This window comes from Hippopotamus amphibius, chromosome 4, assembly GCF_030028045.1.
Source record: "Hippopotamus amphibius kiboko isolate mHipAmp2 chromosome 4, mHipAmp2.hap2, whole genome shotgun sequence".
Lineage (NCBI taxonomy): Eukaryota > Metazoa > Chordata > Mammalia > Artiodactyla > Hippopotamidae > Hippopotamus > Hippopotamus amphibius.
This window is the reverse complement of record NC_080189.1, coordinates 175,992,149-176,011,601: the sequence shown is the minus strand read 5'-3', so window position 1 is coordinate 176,011,601 and position 19,453 is coordinate 175,992,149. Positions and strand designations below refer to the sequence as shown.

General features: G+C 48.6%; 1 protein-coding gene across 1 annotated transcript in view; it reads right to left on the bottom strand.

Moving 5' to 3' along the window:
• RIN3 (Ras and Rab interactor 3) overlaps positions 1-19,453 on the bottom strand; it is a 125,269-nt gene that overhangs the window by 79,674 nt on the left and 26,142 nt on the right. The window contains exon 2 of the mRNA XM_057733235.1: positions 5,970-6,177. Coding sequence (XP_057589218.1) covers positions 5,970-6,177 — 208 coding nt within the window. The remainder of the gene's footprint in view (positions 1-5,969; positions 6,178-19,453) is intronic.

Sequence of the window (19,453 nt, the reverse complement as noted above, 5' to 3'; positions counted from 1 at the left end):
ACTCAAAGCATAGGGACTTCCCTGGTGGTACAGTGATTAAGAATCCGCCTGCCAATGCAGGGGACACAGGTTTGATCCCAGGTCCAGGAAGATCCCATGTGCCTCAGAGCAACTAAGCCAGTGCGCACAACTACTGAGCCTGCAGTCTAGAGCCTGTGAGCCACAACTACTGAAGCCCTCATGCCACAACTACTGAAGCCCGAGTGCCGAGAGGCCATGCTCAGCAACAAGAGAAGCCACTGCAACGAGAAGCCCGAGCACCACAACGAAGAGCAGCCCCCGCTAGCGGCAACTAGAGGAAGCCCGCACGGCAACGAAGACCCAATGCAGCCAAAAATAAATAAATTCATTAATTTAAAAAAACCCTCAAAGCATAAAATAAGTATCTGAGTCCATATTGACAGAAGTAAGTGGTCAAATTAATAAATAAATGGGGAAGAAGAGATAAATCTCGTGTGCAGAAGAATTTCAAATAATTTATGTAGATGCTCTGCCCTTGGGGAGGTGGAGCACTAGTCCCCATCCCTGAGCGTGGGCTGTGCAGAGTGATTTCCTTCCAAAGAGGACCGTATGGAAGGGGGAAGGGATGGAGTAACTTTGCAGTGGAACCTGACAGGTGATCAAGGTCAACATCAACAGTGATGTCAAGTTGATAGTATGTACCTTTGCCAGGATGTGATGAGAATGGCACTTTGCCTCTGGGATCTTCCTTCCCAAACCCCTACCCCCAGTCTAACCATCAGACAAATCCCAGGTGAGGGACAATCTACAAAACACCTGACCAGTACTCCTCAAAACCAACCAGGTGGTCAAAAACAAAGAAAGTTTGAGAACCTGAAGCCTAGAGGAGCCTAAGGAGACCTGTGACTATATGTGATGGGGTACCCTGGCTGGGATCCTGGGACAGAAAAAGACATTAGGTAAAAGCTAAGGAAATTTCAATAAATTATGGGTGTTAGTTAATACTACTATATCTGTATTGGTTCATTAACTGTGACAAACGTACCATACTAATGTTAGACGTTAACAGTGGGAGAAACTGGGTGAGAAGTACATAAGGGAACTCTCTGTACTAGCTTTGCAACTTTTCTATAAATCGAAAACTTCTAAAACAAAACTAAAAGAAAAAACACCCCACCGTTTGGATGCAGAATGAATAAAGGTGGCTTTTGATTGCCTTGCTCTGGATACATGCAAATCAAAAATGGGCCAATATGTTCCCAGCACCTTATCAGAGAAGCAGGCAGCAGGAGACAGGGAGTAGGAGAGGGGGTGGGACGTGGTCAAGGTCATATAGATATTTGGGACAAAGGGCCAGATCTCCAGTCTCCTGACCACTGGCCCAGACATGATGAAGCACTGTGTCTCACTGGTGCCATGAGAGGTGGGTCCAGGTGATTTTTGAGGACCCTCTGAGCTCTCATAGCCCAGGGCTAACCAGTGTCTATATCCTAAAAATGATGAAGGGACTTCCATGGTGGTGCAGTGGTTAAGAATCTGCCTGCCAATGCAGGGGACATGGGTTCAAGCTCTGGTCCGGGAAGATCCCACATGCCACGGAGCAATTAAGTCCATGCACCACAGCTGCTGAGCCTGGGTGCCACAACTCCTGAAGCCCACATGCCTAGAGTCTGTGTTCCACAGCAAGAGAGGCCACCGCAATGAGAAGCCCACACACTGCAATGAAGAGTAGCACCCACTCGCCACAACTAGAGAAAGCCCGTGTGCAGCAAGAAGGCCCAATACAGCCAAAAATAAACTTAATTAAAAAAAATAAGCAAAATAAAATTAAAAATTTAAAACGGTGAAGCCATTGCACTGGTGGAATTTCAGACAGTTCCGTGGGAGTGATATTATGCGGCAAAGGGCCTTTCCAGCATCCCTAAAGATTACACCATGCAGAGTCTGCTCTTACTAGCTGTGTGACTTCAGGCAAGTGACTTAACTTCTCTGTGCCTTCATTTCCTTATCTGGAAATGGGGACACTAATAATACCAACCAGATAGAAGTCGCTATGAGAATCCATAAGATGATGCAAAGAACAACTTTGGGTAAAAGTTGGCCAATCTTTTATCAGAGCCTGAGCTTTAGGACCTTGCTTTCTGCTTTAAAATACAGAAGCTCATGGGGAGGAGTGGGATGTGAGGGCAGAGAACTGAACAGAAGGTGCATCTCCTCTAATTCTGTTGTCCTCAGGGCTGACCCAGCCCCTGTGGACTCAGAAGGGGCAGTAAAGGGGCAAAAGTGGGAAGGGCCCAGCTGACCTACTTTAGCCCATCACCTTTGGTCTTAAGGATAGCCTGTGGTCTCACTCTTGGGATCAGAGTCAAGGCTCTGGACAAGGGTGTCACTTCGGGACCCAGACTGAAGCATTCTGTTTTCTATACTCAGCCCCTCTACTTAGGGTGAAGAGGTCTCTGGGCCTCTTGCAGCCACAGAAGCTGGGATGAAGTCTTAAAGCCTTGCGTGATGTGCTAATCTAGAAAGTAAACACAGCCACGTGGCCTTTGCCCCTCACTGCAGGCAGGCCTTGAGCAACTGGCCCGGCTTTGCTAGCTCCCCAGAACCAGCCCCACCCTCCCTGCCTTCCTTCATCTACTTGTTCTAATGAATACCCACAGCCAGACCTACTCTGTACCTGGGCTTGAGCCAGATGCTGACATCACAAGGCAAGGAACACATCTGGGTCCTGCTCTCCAGTGACTCCAGTTGACTCCAATCCCTGCAGTCATATGTGCCCCAGTCCGTGTGCCCCAGCCCAACTCATGCCCACCTCTGGGGCTCAGCCTGTGCTGTTCCATCACCCACCCACTCTCCAAGACCCTCTCAGCTCCCCCATCCCACTACTGCCCATCCACCTGGCATAGCCCAGCTCAGCATCTGCCTCCTCCAGGAAGTCTGCCCAGATCAACGCACCTGAACACGCTCCCTCCCTCCTCCAGGTCACTCGCAGTCCTGCCTTTCACACAGCACCCTCCTCATGCCTTCCCGTTCATATCCGTGCATGGAGCCCCCACTAGACCTTCTGAGAGGACCGTGGTAAGATCATATTTTACCCATCTTTATAAACGTGACTCATAGCCAAACTCACCTGGTATTGGTTGGCTTCAAAATTTACTTCTTTTTCTTTCCTGCTACTGACCTTCCCCCTTGTGAGGGGTGTGCTTTTGCTTAGCTACGACTGGGATCAAATCTCAGTCCTGTAACTTACCAGCAGTGTGACCCTGCCCACTTTTTTTAGTGGACCCCAGACCTGTTTCCAACAGCTAGCTTGGCATCTCTTTGCCCACCAGCTGTTTCCGACCAGAGTCAGAGCTTCTCCCACTGAGGGCAGAGGGGAGGTGCTGGAACGTGAACCTGCATTCCCCCACAGCCTGGAACCAATGGCTGTCGGGAGCCGGTGAACAATACCAGCTCCCCTCGGCCCTCTGGGCAGAATGACCTTGAGATGTGTGTTCTACCCTGGCTCCCAAAGTGCCCTGGCAGGAGCCCGCTCCACTGCCCCCAGGGGTAACCTGCATGAACACATACCTTTCATTAGCTGCCTTCCCTTCCTCGTCTTATTTCCCCCACTGGTGGCCCCTGAGGTCACCTCCCAAACAAACCACTTGCAATCAAACCCTCAGCTCGGGGTCTGCTTCTGGGAACCCCAAACTAGGGCTCTCCTCTTAGCCCCGGTTTCATTATCAGTAAAATGAGGGTAATGGCAGAGTCCCCCTCACGGGATTATTGCGAGGATTAAATGAGATGATGTTCATACAGTACTTGGTACAGTGCCTGTCATTAATAAGCATTCCCCACCCAGAAGCATTATTGCTGTTTTGAGTTAGGCTTATTGCAAACTTTTAGAAGAGAGGGTTGAACCCTTTGACAAAGTGGGCATGACTTACACCCAGTGCAGCTCACCTTGGAGACCCACTTGCCGTCTCCTGGGATGGGTCCTCACTGTCTGGTCTACCCCCCATCCACACGCATGCACCCTCCCGAGAAGGGTGGGATGCTAATCCCCTCAGAACCTAATAGGGGAGTGGATGATGGGCCCAGGCTGCCGCCTGGGAATGCAGGCCGCCTGGGAATGCCAACGACCGCCTGGGAATGCCGACCGGGACACCTGCTGGTGTGAGTCTCTGATTTTATTTTCTGTGCAATTTCACCATCTGCTCTGAAGCCTTCAGTCAGTTCAAAACTGAAAGCCTTTAGGTGGGGAGGAACGAAACAACAGATCTTGTTTCCTTGCAAACTACAGTCTCTGTGCCTCCCCCCACCCCCACCCCTCTTCCAGGTTGACCTGGTGCTGGGTGGGGCTGGGCTGGCCCACAGGGTGCCTGCCTCCACACCCAGAGGAAGCCTCCCTTGGCCCTGCCAGGATTCTGCTGGGCCTTCAGGCCTCTATAGTCCCCATTCACTACAGCAGGAGCCTCTGAAGGGCTTTGTGGGACTTTGCTGGAGGCCCCATAAGTTCCAGGAACTCCAAAGTTCAGGTACAATTCCTGACTTAATGGATTTTATCTAGCCCAAGATGAATGAGTCTGCTAAACCCCTGAGCCCCTGTGTTTAGGAGCTTGGGCTATTCTCCGGACACACTGTAGCGGTACACACCACACTGAAGGTGAGAACAGCAAAAAAAGGCTAAAAGATGCAATTCCATCTGTGTCAAATAAAACCTGTGTGTATGATACAGCATGGCAACTCCCCGACTGCCTGGGTTGAAAAGCCAGCTGGGGCACTCGCTTGCTGTGTCACCTGGGGGAGGTCACTTAACTGCTTTGTATGTCAGTTATTTCATCTGTAAAATGGGTATAACAGTATTGCCTACCTCAGAGGGCCGCTGTGAGCATAAGCTGTGCTAATACACGTGACAGTGCCCAGAACACAGTAAAGTGCTTGGTGAATGCTAGCTGTTACAGATGTGGGGGTCTGCATGGACGGCGAATGGACACATACGCCACACACGCCCAGCAGAAATGACTTCTGGAAGCAGACCAGTGGCTGCGAGGGGCCAGGGGAAGAAGGAATGGGGAGTAACTACTTCATGGCTATGGGCTTTATCTTGGGGTGATGAAATGTTTTGGAATTAGATAAAGGTGCTTGCACAACCTTGTGAATGTACTAAATTGTGCACTTAAAAAATGGCTAATATTGGGCTATGTGAATTTCACCTCAATTTAAAAAAAACCCCAAACAAAAAAAGACTTCTGGGAAACAAGTTAGGTGAAAAAGTGTAGGTGGCAAAGACCTGTATCAGACACTACTTCTTATCACTTCTGTCCAGCTTGATTTTTTTTTTACAATAAATATATATATATATATCACTTTTAAAATTAAACCAATTAAAAAATTTTAAAGGATGTAGCATGTAGCAGAAAATGTGTGTATGGGGGTGGTTGGTGGGTGGCATTTGATGAGCTCTGACTCATGTTTTATTATCTACCTATCTATCTTCCTCTGTAATGCTTACACCATGGGAGGAAAATACTATTAATGGCCCCATTTCAAAGTGAGAAAAATGAGGCTCAAAAAATTTAAGCCATTTTCCACCTCACAGAGCTCGACTCTAAAGAAAACAAAAAACCAAAAAATTTTGATTCCATCACACAGCCCCTCATGTTCACATGTAAAATAAGGGGGTGTAAAACGATTTCTGGGTCCCTCCGGCTCTGATACTCTCTAGTCCCTGGATGCCTGGCTGACTTCTTGAAGTGCCAGTCCTGCCTCGGGCACCTAAATGCCCAGACAGCCCCCGCCAGCCACATATCCCCAGGGTCCCCAGTGGGGCAGCTGCTCTCCAAAGCAGAAACCAGACCTCCCGCCACTCCCTTGCTCCTGAGTTCTGGTCGAAAAGCTGATAAACCTAAGAAAAGAGAGCAAATGGGCAGCTGCCCAGCGGGCAGCTACTTCCACGGGAGCCCAAGCAGCTCCTTACAGCTGTGCACGTCCACGGGCCGTGAGGTGGAGAGACTCCGACTCACCCCGGCCGCCTCCTGGTGCAGGATCCTGGCCGCCTCCACCCGGCCCAAACCCAGATGCAGCCACACCGGGCACGTCTTGACGAGCTTCTCCAGGACGCTGATGCCCCGGCGAGGAAGGCAGTTCTTCGGAGTGACTGGCAGGCAAGGCCCCACGCCATCTTCCTCCTCCTCCTCCTGTCCCTTTCCTTTGCCAACATCTGGAATAGGACTGAGAACAGAAGCAAATGGTCAGCCCATCCTGCTGACAGTCCACAGAGGGGTTGACCACAAACGGGGATTCAATTCAACTGTGCTTATTTATTCAGCATCTATGTAGCCAGGGGCCCTTTGGGGAATTAAAAATGAACAAACCATGATACTCATCTTAAAGCGCTTATAATAAAATGAGTACAACATACACAGAAACAACCAGCTGTACCACAAAACTGGAATAAATAGAACAAGAGCACAGAGCAACAGAAGTAGCTAATTCCAACCCAGGGTGGGTTCAGGAAATCAACAATATTTGAGCAGAGCTTTGAAGAGGATTTTAAAAAAACGTTTTAATTGAAGTGTAATTTACATACAGTGAAATGCACTAGTCTTTAGTATACAGTTAGATAAAGTTTACATATGTCTACACCCGTGTAACTACCACCCAGATCAAGAGAGAGAGCTGTGCTATCCAATACCATAGCCACTAGCCCCATCAGCTCTTAAAAGTGAGTTGTTTGAACTGAGACGTGCTATAAGTGTAAAATATATACAGTATTTCAAAGACTTAGTATGAAAAAAAAAACCCCACAAAATAGTTCATTAATAATATTTTACATTGATTGTGTACTGAAATGATAATTTTTGGATATATTGAGATAAATAAGACATTATTAAAATCAATTGCACCTATTTCTTTTTACTTTGAGTGTTGCTACTAGAGAATTTAAAACCACGTATGTGGCCTGCATTATATTCCTATTAGATATGCTGATATAGATATTTCCGGAAGCCTCCCTTGTGCCCCTCCCAGTCAACACTTCCTGACTCCCAAGCTGAGGATGTAACAGGTCAGGGTCCTTGGAGAAAGAAGGAGAATCAGAGGCCTGAGAAATGGCAAGACAAAGTAGAGGACCAGTCTAAGAGATTCCAGACCCTCCCCAACACGCTCCCTCCACCCGACCCCCTACATACACTGACAGGTGAGTTCTGAATCCAGAAAAAGAGGAAGAGCATCTTGGTGCCTCAAATCCTGAGTCAGGTGGGCTGTGTGGTCTGTTTACCTTCTACCTGAGGAACAAAATCTCTTAGCATATCCACAGGAGTGAAAACTTTAATCAACACAAGGGGCTGGTTATAAAGCCAGGAAGATATAGCTGGTGCCTCTCCTTTGTCCCGTGTCCCTATGATGTTGCCCACGGGCACCAGAGATCGGGCTGCCTGTTAAGGAGCTCCCTGAGGGTGGGTGGCGGGTGGGGTGGGATGAAGTCAGGATGAGCCCTGTTAGAGGCACAGAAAAGTGGAACCACTTGCTGAGGTCAGAGGGCAGCGAGACCCAGGAGTCCTGAAAAGGGAAGAGCATTTCCTAAAGGGGAGGGCGGGGGTCCTGGTGGTTCTCTGGGTGGAGGGGAGGCTGGGAAGTGTGGGATTAAACAGGTCCAGTGGTGTTGGGTTTTGCAGAGACCAGACTAGAAAGATGTGTGGTGGTGAGAGACAACGTCAGTGTGCTAAAAATTCCCTCCTCTGAAGCCCCCACTCCTAAATCCTCCTAGAAGCTCCCCCTCCCTGGATGCTGCATGTGCCGTGGGTTCTCATGGATTTCTCCTCTGGGTCCACACAGAAGTGTGCCAGTCACCAGGCCAACAGGAGTGTCCCAGGCAGCTGCAGGCCACGTGGGGCTAGGAGGGGCAGCAGGGCAGCCCCACGGGTGTCCACAGGCTGTGGAATTGGGTCTCATTTGGAGCTCAAGGCCAGGGTGACCCAGCTCATACTGATGTGACCTCTTCCCAGGCCCTGAAGTGTGGTCCAGCATCTCCTCTGGGAAAGCAGTGAAAACAGGGGAGGCCAGAATTACCCGGAAATAAGCATTCTGGGCCTGTTAGGTTCTTCCAACCTTCCTTGGAAACACAAAAATATCTTCTGGCACCAAAAGGCTTTATAAGCATCCTAAAACCTTCTCATTCGGCCCAGGGCTTCCCCCAGAGGCCAATTAGAACTCTAACAGCAGCTGCAGTGACAGCAATTGGCTCCCATTTCCTCTCTGCCACTAACTAGGCTTAGGTAGCTTAGTTAAGTCCGTGGGCAAGTCCATTCCCTCTTAGGGTTTCAGTTTCTGCATCTGTACAATGAGGAGAGGTGGCCTGGAAGATTCCTCCATTTGCCGGGTGGCTTAGGTAGGACCTGGACTTTTGGCACAAAGGTCCCCATTTTCTCTTGTGGAACCAACTGCGATCAAACAAACAGGCTTTGGGAGAAATGAGGACGTTTGCCTTGAATTCACTCATACTATGAATATTTTCTGAGGGCCTGCAAGTACCAGATGTTGTTCTGGGCACTGGGATAGAGCAGAGAACAAAACAGCTACAAAAGGAGAAAACCCCCTCATCTCTAGGGAGAGGAGTCAGGCCACAGACAAGGTGAAGGGGTGCCCTGGGGTGTTAGAAGATGCTGGGCACCAGCTAGGCACGCTAAGGGCTAGAGCTAGGTGACCTTGAGCAAACATCTGGATGCAGCTGGGAAAGAGATTCCAGACACAGGGGCAGCGAAGGCCTTGAGCAGAAGGCTTGAGTTGCCCAACCCAGAAGGAACCACGAGGAAGCCTGGGGCTGGCAGGAGCTGGCCTTCCTGGTGGGTGAGGGTGGGAGGAGGTGAGGTCAGAGGTGGGCAGGGTCGGGGGTTCCCTGTAAGGATTCTGGAGCCACTGGGAGAGTTGGCTCTAAATCCATGTATGGAAGCACCTTCCCTGGGCTTCCGGCTAGCAACATGCCCACACCAGCCCCTGGGCTTTCTATGCAAGAAGAAACGGGCCCATTAAGACCTGGTGGGGTCTGGCTGGCCTCTGGGCCCACAGAGATGAACCTATTTCCCCAGCCCCCAGCAGTCCCACCTGCATCGGGAGGCACCGGCTACTGCTTTCAGGGTGACCAACTAGAAACTCCGCCCGGGGCTCCAGCATCATAGGGACTGTGCCATATCTCCTAGTGTGATCACACCCCTTCCTGCTCTAAAACCTTCAGTGGCTCCCATTGCCGAAAGAGTCCAGTCTGGTCCCTAACACTGAAGGCACTCCCTTTCAGAGCCCCCACCCTACAGTCTCTCCCACAAAGGGCTGCTGTTCATCACCCCTGTAGAGCCTGCGCATCCCCGCCTGACACTCTTGCTCCAGTGGCTTCATCTACTTGCAGTACCTTCAGATTCTCTATCACTTCCTCTCAACTTTCTCTCCAGCGGGTAGGCAAAAGTTTACTGGACCAGACACAGAAAGCAAGAACCATAAAAGAAAAGACGGTAAGTTAGACATATCAACATTTAAACCTGTGCCCGTGAAAACACCTCATGAAGAAAATGAAGACTCAAACTACAGGCTGGGAGAAAATATTTGCAAAGCATCCATCTAACAGAGAACGAGCAAGTTAATTTTTAAAAGGGGCAAAAGATTTGAAGATGCCTCAAAGAAGAAGACATACAGATGGCCAAGAAGCAGGTGAAAAGTGCTCGACATCATTAGTCATTAGGGAAATGCAAATTAAAACCACAATGAGATACCACAGCACAACCACTAGAGTGGCTAAAATTAAAAAGACTGATAACATCACATGTTGGCAAGGATGGGAAGTAACCAGAACTCTCACGCATTATTGGTGTGCATGTAAACTGGTACAGCCACTTTGGAAAAAGGCAGTTTTTTATAAACTTACATACACACCTCCCCTACGGCTGAGCCATTCCACTCCTATGTATGTCCCCAAGAGAAATGCAACAGCAGGCCTGCAAAAAGACCTGTACTTGAATGGTCATATCAGCTTTACTCATGATAGCCCCAAACTGGTCCAGGTGTCCATCAACAGGAGAACAAACAGCCAGAGGTACATCCCACAATGGAATAATAGTAACAAAGAGGAACGACTGATACACACACTCCTATGGATGAACCTCAAAAACACTGTGCTGGGACTTCCCTGGTGGTGCAGTGGTTTAGCATCTGCCTGCCAATGCAGGAGTCATGGGTTCTATCCCTGGTCCAGGGAGATCCCACATGCCACAGAGCAACTAAGCCCGTGCGCCACAACTACTAAGCCTGTATTCTAGAGCCCGTGTGCCACAACTACTAAGCCCAAGTGCTGCAACTACTGAAGCCTGAGCACCTAGAAGCCCGTGCTCCGCAACAAGAGAAGCCACTGCAGTGAGAAGCCCACGTACCACAAACAAAGAGGAGCCCCCGCCCGGCTCACTGCAACTAGTGAAAAGCCGGTGCACAGCAACAAAGACCCAACGCAGCCGAAAAATAAATGAATAAATAAATAACATAATAGAAATAAAAACAAAAACACTGTGCTGAGTGAAAGAAGCCAGGTGCAAAAAAATACATACTGTATGAATCCATTTATATGACGTTCAGATGGTACACTTAGATATGAATATTTATGTTTTATCTTATGTAAATTTTACACCAAAACAATAAAAAGAACTATGAATAAATACCAAATTCTAGTTGGTGAGATGCATGCTACATATTTGGGGTTATCCAGAACTTTCTTTGAAACCCATAAGAAAAAATAAGGTAGATTCAAGGATGGATAGAGGAAAAGACAGACATGTAAGAAAGCAAATATACAAAAACATTAAGAGTAAGTCGTTGATACATGGGTGCTTACTCCATAATTCTTCCAACTCTTCTGTCTGTTTAGTATTTTTTATAATGAATCATTGGAGATAGTTTACCCATCCTTCAAGGCCTGTTCAGAAGAAGCCTGCCTGATGTATTACCAGCCCTAGGTTTGAATCCAGGCTGCATGATCTCTGGCCAGATCCTTCCTCTTTCTGGGCTTCTGTTTACTCACTTGTATAAAAATAATAACAGTCCTTACCTCATAGGGTTATCGTGAAAATTTGGTGGGATATCTGTCAAGAACTGAGCACAGTGCACTTAATTCAGTGAATGTTAGCTACCGTTTTTCTCTCTCTTTAACCCGCTAGTTGGAATTCTTTACCTCTTCTCACTACAGTTCTCCCACTTTGCAGCCTTGATTTTAGGACTCTACACATTTAATTAGAGTGGGGTACACTTCTGTGTATTGTACTCATCTTGTGCCCAAGACAACATCTGGCTCCAGAGGTTACCTGTAAGCTCAAGTGCCCGGGAACCATGGCTTGATATGAACAAAGAAGTCAATTTGGGGGGCACAGAAACAAATAATTTGGAGGGCCCCTTTTATACCTTGAAGCTCAGCTAGTGTCGGAGGAAAGACAAGGCCTGGCATTATCCCAGGAACCTTCCAGAGACGAGTGTTGAAAGGGCTAAGCTTGGCTTCTCAGGCTAGACCACTCAAGAGGTCAAAGGCTCTTAAGATACTGCTTTCCAGGAATTGCCCGAGTCTTTCAGTGTTCTTCTTCCCCTCTGGGTGGGCCAGGGTGGAATTAACAAGGGCTTGCTCACCCCTAAGTGGTGGCTTGGCAGGACCTGAGGCTTGGCGTGGAACCTGTAAGTGTCAAAGGCTGCAGCAGTTCTAGAAGTTAGAGAAAGAGCAGCTGAGGCTAGCAGAGGTTTGGGCCTTGCACCAGGAGCAGCAGAGCCCTGAAGGGACAGAGTGATATGGACACCTGCTCTGACCAGGCCAAAGAAAGGGAATGGCGGCAGGAAGTTGCCTTCTAATCCTTGAGTCCCTGCTGATCTTGGGCCTTGGGTCACTTGAGCTCTCTGGATGTCCACTTGCGAATACTGAATGCCAGTGCTGATGCTGGGGCTCTGGGCAGAATGGTAGAGATGAGAACGCTCTGAGCCAGCACCATGTCAGGCTGTTTCACTGCCGTGATCGCTTATTAAACAGCGTGGCCACACCAGCTCTGACTGCCAGGCACCATCACTGAGCCCACACGGCATCAGATCTGTCATCTGCTGGCACAGCCAGCCACCCCAACACCCACGCCCTCCCTCTCACCAGCCAAGCTCCAGCTGAGGGCCCTGCAAAGGCAGCCACAGGCACCCCGGGTAATTAATGGCACCGTTAGCGCAAAATAATGGGCCCAGAAACTTCAGAGCAATTCCACCGGAAAGAGAACTCATTCCATGACTCGTTTTTCCTTCTGCGTCCTCACTGGAAATAGAGCAATTAGCTCGAATCAGCAGTGCTAACAGCCTTCCGATTCAAGGGGCGGGCTGTCTGTGGACACCCAGACTGCCCCGCCCAGATGCAGTGTGGTCAGACACCGGGGATACCCTCGCCCTGGGCCACAGGGACCAGGCCTGAGCTCGGCAACCTGGCCTATTTGGGGGCTTTCTCACAAGCTCCCAGGGGAAGGAGTGACCTGGCCTGGTGCCTGCATTTGGTCACGTGCCTACTAAACCTGGGTGAGAAGGAGAAGACAGCTCTGCTCTAGGGAGCAGAGGCTGCCTGAGGGGGCCACCCGGGTGGGGGGTTAGCGTGGGGTGCAGGGCCCTGTTTGGATGCTGCCTGTTTGGAAGAAAGCCCCACCGTTTCCCAGCTCATGAGGGCGTCAGCTTTGGGCTGTTTGTGTGGGTCTCGGGGAAGCAACTCAGAAAGTTCCAATGACACTTCATTGTAAGGAGAACTGAGGCCCCCTTGTGCAGACTTGGCCGGAACTCGGGGCGGGGGGGTGGGGTGGGGTGGGGAGGGTGGGATGGAAGTGGAGGACTGGGAAAAGGCCAGCTCCATCCCACCCACGATCCTGACCTCAGGCAGCCTGGGCCCCAGCTTCAAGACCAAGTGCCTCTATTGAGAGAAAGAGACCTGGTCCCAGCGATCAGTGTTACGGGATGGCCGATCACTGTACAGGTGCATGAGTACACAGGTGGCACAGAAGGGCCAGGGTGGGAGGGGCCCTGGTAACGCCAATCAGGGCAGCAACGTGCCCCTTCATCCATCAGCAGCCCACAGCACACAGTCATCCTCACACCTGCTGGAGTGGGCAGGGCAGCACCGTGTCCCCTACAGAGATATATCCAAACCCTAATACCCGGCACCTGTGAGTGTGACCTCATTTGGAAAAGGGATTTTTGTAGATGTAATTAAGTTACAGATGATATCATTCTGAATTTAGGGTGGGCCCTAAATTCAATGAGAGCTGTCCTTACAGAAAGACACAGAGGAATTCCCTGGTGGTCCGGTGGTTAGGGCTCTGTGCTTCTTCTGTAGGGAGTGCAGGTTCGATCCCTGGTCAGGGAACTAAGATCTCTCAAGCTGCATGGCATGGCCAAAAAAATTAAAAAATGAAAAATAAATAAAGGCACAGAGATACAAGAAAGCTATGTGAAGGCAGAGGAAGAGAGTGGAGTTATGAGTTTTGAACACCAAGGACTGATGGCCACCACCAGAGGCTAGGAGAGAGGCATGGAACATAATCTCTCTCAAAGCCTCCAGATGGAACCAACTCTGCTGACACCTTGATCTTGAACTTCTGGCCTCCAGAACTATGAGAAAATAAATTTCTATTGTTATTAGCTGCAGAGTTTGTGACAACTTGCTGTTGCAGCCCTAGAAAACTAATACACCTACCCCATACCTGACAGTCCCATGTAAAGATGAGGTCACTGAGGCACAGAGAGGTTAAATAACTCATTCAAGGTCACAAAGCCTATAAGTGGAAGAGCTGGGAATCAAACCCGGACAATATGGATCCAGAGTCTGTGCTTATAACCTCTATGCTATTCTAGTTCTTGGAGAAATTTTTAAAATTTCCCATGTATATGTAACATTGCAGTACCTGGCAAAGAAAGAGTGTTCATTGGTGTTTTCCCATTTGGAATCTATACAAACACACATCGAGACACAGAAATACAAATATACACAGAAATAATTTCCTGAAGACTCTGTAAGCCATCATTAACGACAGTTATTTCTGAGAAATGCAGGGGGGTTGTTTTAAATTTTTATGCTAATTGTGCATTATTTATAGGATTAAAAATCATTTTAAATAAATATGTGAAATACATTTGTCGCATAAATGCATTCAGGCTGGCGAGCTGGTGGCTTTGGGGCTTCCTGAGCCCGCTTGGTACCCAGCTTTGCTCTGACTCGCTAAGGGACCTAGATGCCTATCTAACCACACTGACCTGCAGTTTCCTCTTCTGCAAAATGGGGAGCAAGTATAACCAGTGGAGAGGGTTTCTCTTGGGCATAAAAGAGATGAGAGGGCACACCATGCACGATGATTACCCCTGGTTTAATTAAGAGTAAACCTCTAAGAACCCACCTGCCAATGCAGGGGACACGGGTTCGAGCCCTGGTCCGAGAAGATCCCACATGCCTCGGAGCAACTGAGTCTGTGCGCCACAACTAGTGAGTCTGAGTGCCACAACTACTGAAGCCCGCACACCTAGAGCCTATACTCCACAACAAGAGAAGCCACTGCAATGAGAAGCCTGTGCACTGCAATGAAGAGTAGCCCCCGCTCGCCACAACTAGAGAAAGCCTGTATGCAGCAGTGAAGACCCAACGCAGCCAAAAATAAATAAATTAAATAAATAAATAAATTAAAAAAAAAAAAAGAGTAAACTTCTAAGAGCCATAATTGAATTGCCTGGTGGGGCTCCTGTGCCCATCCTGAGTTTCCAGAAGCCCAAAGTCTTCCTCCTTTAGAAATGGCACTGATTTCTCGAGCTGGGGCAGGACTGTCCAGAGGCCCCAGAGGTGCGTCTTCCCTGTGTCTGACCCTTGGAGGCCCAGAGAACCCGCCGTGCCTTGACACTCCCAGGGTGAGGGGGGACAGTCGCTCACTGCTGCCCCCTCCCCCTCATCCTCTCCCTTCTCCTCCGTGCTGACTGCTCCTCAATGAAATGACTCCCTCTGCACAGAGAGGAAGGGACCAGACGACAGGGACAGGTGTGTGGGGGTGGGAGGGAGGTGGGATGCTGCAGGAAGAGCCATCATCCTCTCAGTGGACGTCTCTCACTACAAACTCACAATCAGAGGCGAGGTGGTCATTTCACACACTCTGCATAGTCTGGAGATGAAGAACTAGGACTCCCACAGCCTCGGTCCCAATCCCTGCCACATCTGGCCATGGGATGAAGGGCGAGGTATTTAACCTCTACAGGCCTCAGTTTCTCATCTGTGCAATGCAGCTGGTGATAGCTGCCTCGTGTAACGTGCATCAAGCAACGTCTGGCACATGAGAACACCTGGAACAGGCCGTTATTTTACCTGGGGTAACCCCGCCCGTGGTCATACCCTGTTTCTCCGATGAACATCGGCAACATGACACATGGCCCGAGACAGGTGAGAACCCATTGCTCAGCCCTCTAAATGCCGCCAGAGCACCAAGGGGGTAAAGCACTCCATGAGAATGAAAACAGGTGCACCTGCTCTGAAAACAATTTTCAGAATCTAATAGAGATGGAAGTGCCATAGCCCAGGCCCCAGCAGCCCCACTCCCAGGACGTGCACAGGTATAAGGAGACAATTGCTCGTGGAAGCATTTATAGTGAGAGAAAATGAGAACAACCAAGGTCCGTCCATGAGAGAATGATAAATAAGTTTTTTGATTTGTCCCCCCTGGACTATCTCACAGCTGCTAAATGTAGGAACCAATTGCTACACCATTAAATCTCAAAATCCTGTCAGTTGCATGAATGTTACTTTCCTGATCTTGATCCTTGTGCTGAGGTTAGGTAAGAGAATGTCCATGTCTGGGAAATACCCACTGAAATATATGGGGGTAGGGACGTCCCTGGTGGTGCAGTGGTTAAGAATCTGCCTGCCAATGCAGGGGACACGATTTCAATCCCTGGTCCAGGAAGATCCCACATGCCATGGAGCAACTAAGCTTGAGAACCACAACTACTGAAGCCTGCATGCTCTAGGGCCTGCACGCCACAACTACTGAGCCCAAGTGCTGCAAGTACTGAAGCCCACGGGCCTAGAGCCCGTGCTCTGCAACAAGAGAAGCCACTGCAATGAGAAGCCCATGCACCACAATGAAGAGTAGACCCTGCTTGCTGCAACTAGAGAAAGCCCACGCACAACAACAAAGACACAACACAGCTATAAATAAATAAATAAATAAAAATAAGAAAAAGAAATATATGGGGGTAAAGAAGCACAACGGCAGCAAATTACCCTCACAAGATTCAGAAAATAAAAATGAAGGAGAGAGAGAGAACCAGCAGATGGGACAAAATGGTACCAACTGGTAAATCTGAATGAAGAGCATACTACAGGAATTGCCTGCACTATCCCTGTAACTTTTCTGGGAGTCTGAAATTATTTCAAAAGAAAAACTTAAGTTTTAAACTCAAACAAACCAAAACCCCAATGCTGAGTGAAGAAAGGGATGAAAATACTTATATAAAGTGTGAAAATGTATACAACTGTGCTGTGTCTTGTTTGTGGATACACATGCACACCAAATTCAGGATAATGGTGACCTCTGAGGGGTTGGAGGAAAATGGGATCAGGGAATTGTGTGAAGGAGGCTTCAGCCAGTTATGTAATGATTTGTTTTTAAAACGTCTGAGGCAAATACGGCAAAGGGGTAAAATTTTACAAAGCTGAATTACAGGTGATCAGGGCATTGCTATGTTTTCCTCTAGATTTCTCTACCCTTGAAATATTTAATTAAAAAAAAAATACACATGCATACACCTTCTCCCAAGGTCCTGGAGCATGTCACAAGCTGAGGCAATATAGAGTGGGGGTCTCCAAACACCTAAGCCGGTTCCTTCTGCCAGGGCGATTTCCCTGGGATGATTCCTGCTATTTTTTCCTGGCATTTTAAAGTCAGTTCTGGAGCCTTGAGGGTCTGTGTTGAAAGGTAATCAAAATAAGTCCATTCAAAGAATCAGGTCCCAGGGGACTTTTAGGTAAATCCTCTGACAGCTGTCACAAGGTCACCAGAGCAGAAGCCAGAGAAGGTCACTGGGGCTGCTTCTCTGCACTGTGGCAGCCACAGGACGTGAGCCAAGGAGCAGCAGCTGATGCCAGAGGGACTGACAGCCTGGAGTTCTGACCACAGATGAAGATGCCAACAGGAACAGTGTATGATGGGTGGCAGGCGTTTGGGGCTAGGAGAACGCCTCTTCCTGAGGCCACGTGCGGTGAACAATCACCCCTCCTGGGCCCAGTGTCCCCACTGTTAACAGGGAGACTATGCCACTGAGGAAACAAAATTCACATGGTATGGCAAGATGAGAAAATTCAAACGTCAAATTTTTCTTTGCCAGTTTGGGCCTTCTCCCTCCCCTTTAGTGTGTGTTGTGCACCTGCGTTAACCAGACCTCCTTAGGAGATAACATTCCTTCTTAATCTTGTAAGGGGCCACGATGACCCATGACCCGATGACCCATGACCCACTACACACTTTGTAGTGTAGATATCGATTGTGTAAACTGTCAACAATACATCCTCTACGTGTAACGCTTTGTCTCAACAACTTACAAACGTGCGCTTTGACTTCTAATGGGTGGAACAATCCTCAGAACTTCCTGAAAGACTGTCTCCTGGGTTATAATGCTCAGGTTGGCCCAAACAAAATTTTCCATTTCTTTCTAGATCAACTATTGATTAATTCTTTCGTCAGCACCACCTACCTCAAAGGTCACGTGACCATCAAATGGGACAGCGTCAGGAAGAACCCAGCCACAGCGGACACTTAAGTGGTAACTCCTGGATGAGAAGCAGAGCTCAAGACAGTTCCTGGAGGAAGCTGAGGCTCCTCAGACTCTGAGGCAGAGCAGGGAAGGGGTTCTCACTGGTGAAGGAGGAGGATCTGGGAATTCTGGGGGTGAGTGAGCACGAAAACAACCCCCTGGAACTGAGTTCCCCTGCTGAGTTTATGATTAACCACTCTATCCAGAACTTTACTCCCTTTCTTGTCCCACTCCTGTTCCCCTCAGGACTGAAGTATATCAAAGAAAACGGGGAACTGAAACTGAGTAGGACACTTTGGGGGCCTTCCTGGGTACAAAAGCCCGTCATTGTCGCCTGTTTCTTGTTTATAGAAAAAGGCTTTGGTCTCCTAGGCTTTCCCTAAGTTCCAAAGAGCAGACTGGAGCAGTTACTAACTAGGGAAGTGAGGGAAAGCAGAAACAAAGGGAAAACAGTCAATCAAGAAAAGTAAACAGCTTAAACAATAGTTCAGTGATAAAACAGAGTCCTAGTTCCTCCTCAAGCGATATACATAAAAATCGGATGCATATCTTTGAGTTGTTCTGCAGAAACTAAGACAAGCTGCCCAAGTGGAGGATGGTGACTACATGCTGACCATAAGCAGGGAGACCCCAGACTGGCTGGAACCAGGTTGATGCTTAAGATTCCCAAAACATCACCCTGTTGCCTCACCGCCAACCAATCAGAAGAAAGTCCCTGAGCTGCAACCCTCCCCCCAGATGTTGCCTTTAAAAACTCTTCCCTGATAGCCATCAGGGGGTTCAAGCCTTTCTTTTGAGCGTGAGCTGCCCATTCTCTTTGCTTGCCGCCTGCAATAAACGCTGCCCTTTCCTTCACTACAACCAAGTGTCAGTAGATGGGCTTTGCTGCATAAGGGCGATCAGACCCAAGTTCCGTTAAGTAACAAGCACACCAAAAGACCTGATGGAGCAGTTAGTTTGGATCACTGATGTGCTAGTAAGCATTGGTCCAGGACAAGAAAAAAAAGTCCTGATAGGAGGTGAACGCTGATTGCCACTGCTGATAACAAGCTGTCGGTGGTTTAACAACCAGCTCAAAGTTCCTAAATACTGAACAACAGGCCTTTGTGAACCGATCAGCTGCAGCACACCCGCTGGAATTTTCACACTATCCTCTATCTCAGATGTTCCCCTAACATGAGAGTCCCCGCTGTACCATCCCAATATGTAGCTGTGTCTGTTTGAAGACCTCTGAGGATGCAGGTTCTCCCTGTCTCACTAGGCAACCCATTCCAAGAAACAATCCTCAATTTCTATTGAGATGAAATCGGCTCTTCTGAAGTTTTTCCTTTTGTTTCTTTTCCTACACTTTATAAGGCCATAGGGACAATGCACCCCCCTCCTCCGCACAGCCCTTCAACTATGTGGAGAAGGTCAGCACATCTCCTACCCACCCCCCTCACCCCACCCCAGGTCATCTCTTCTCCAGGTTGAACAGCCCCCCTCTTCCACACAGTACCCAGAGGTAACATTTACCAGCTTTTCCTCATGCCTGACACTGAGCCACACACTGGTTTACACACATTGTCTCCATGAATTTGCATATGGAGTGGTTTGCTTTTTCATAACGTTTGAAGGTGTACAATCCAATGGTTTTTAGTATAATCACAGAATTATGCAACTATAATTACAATCAATTTTAGGACAT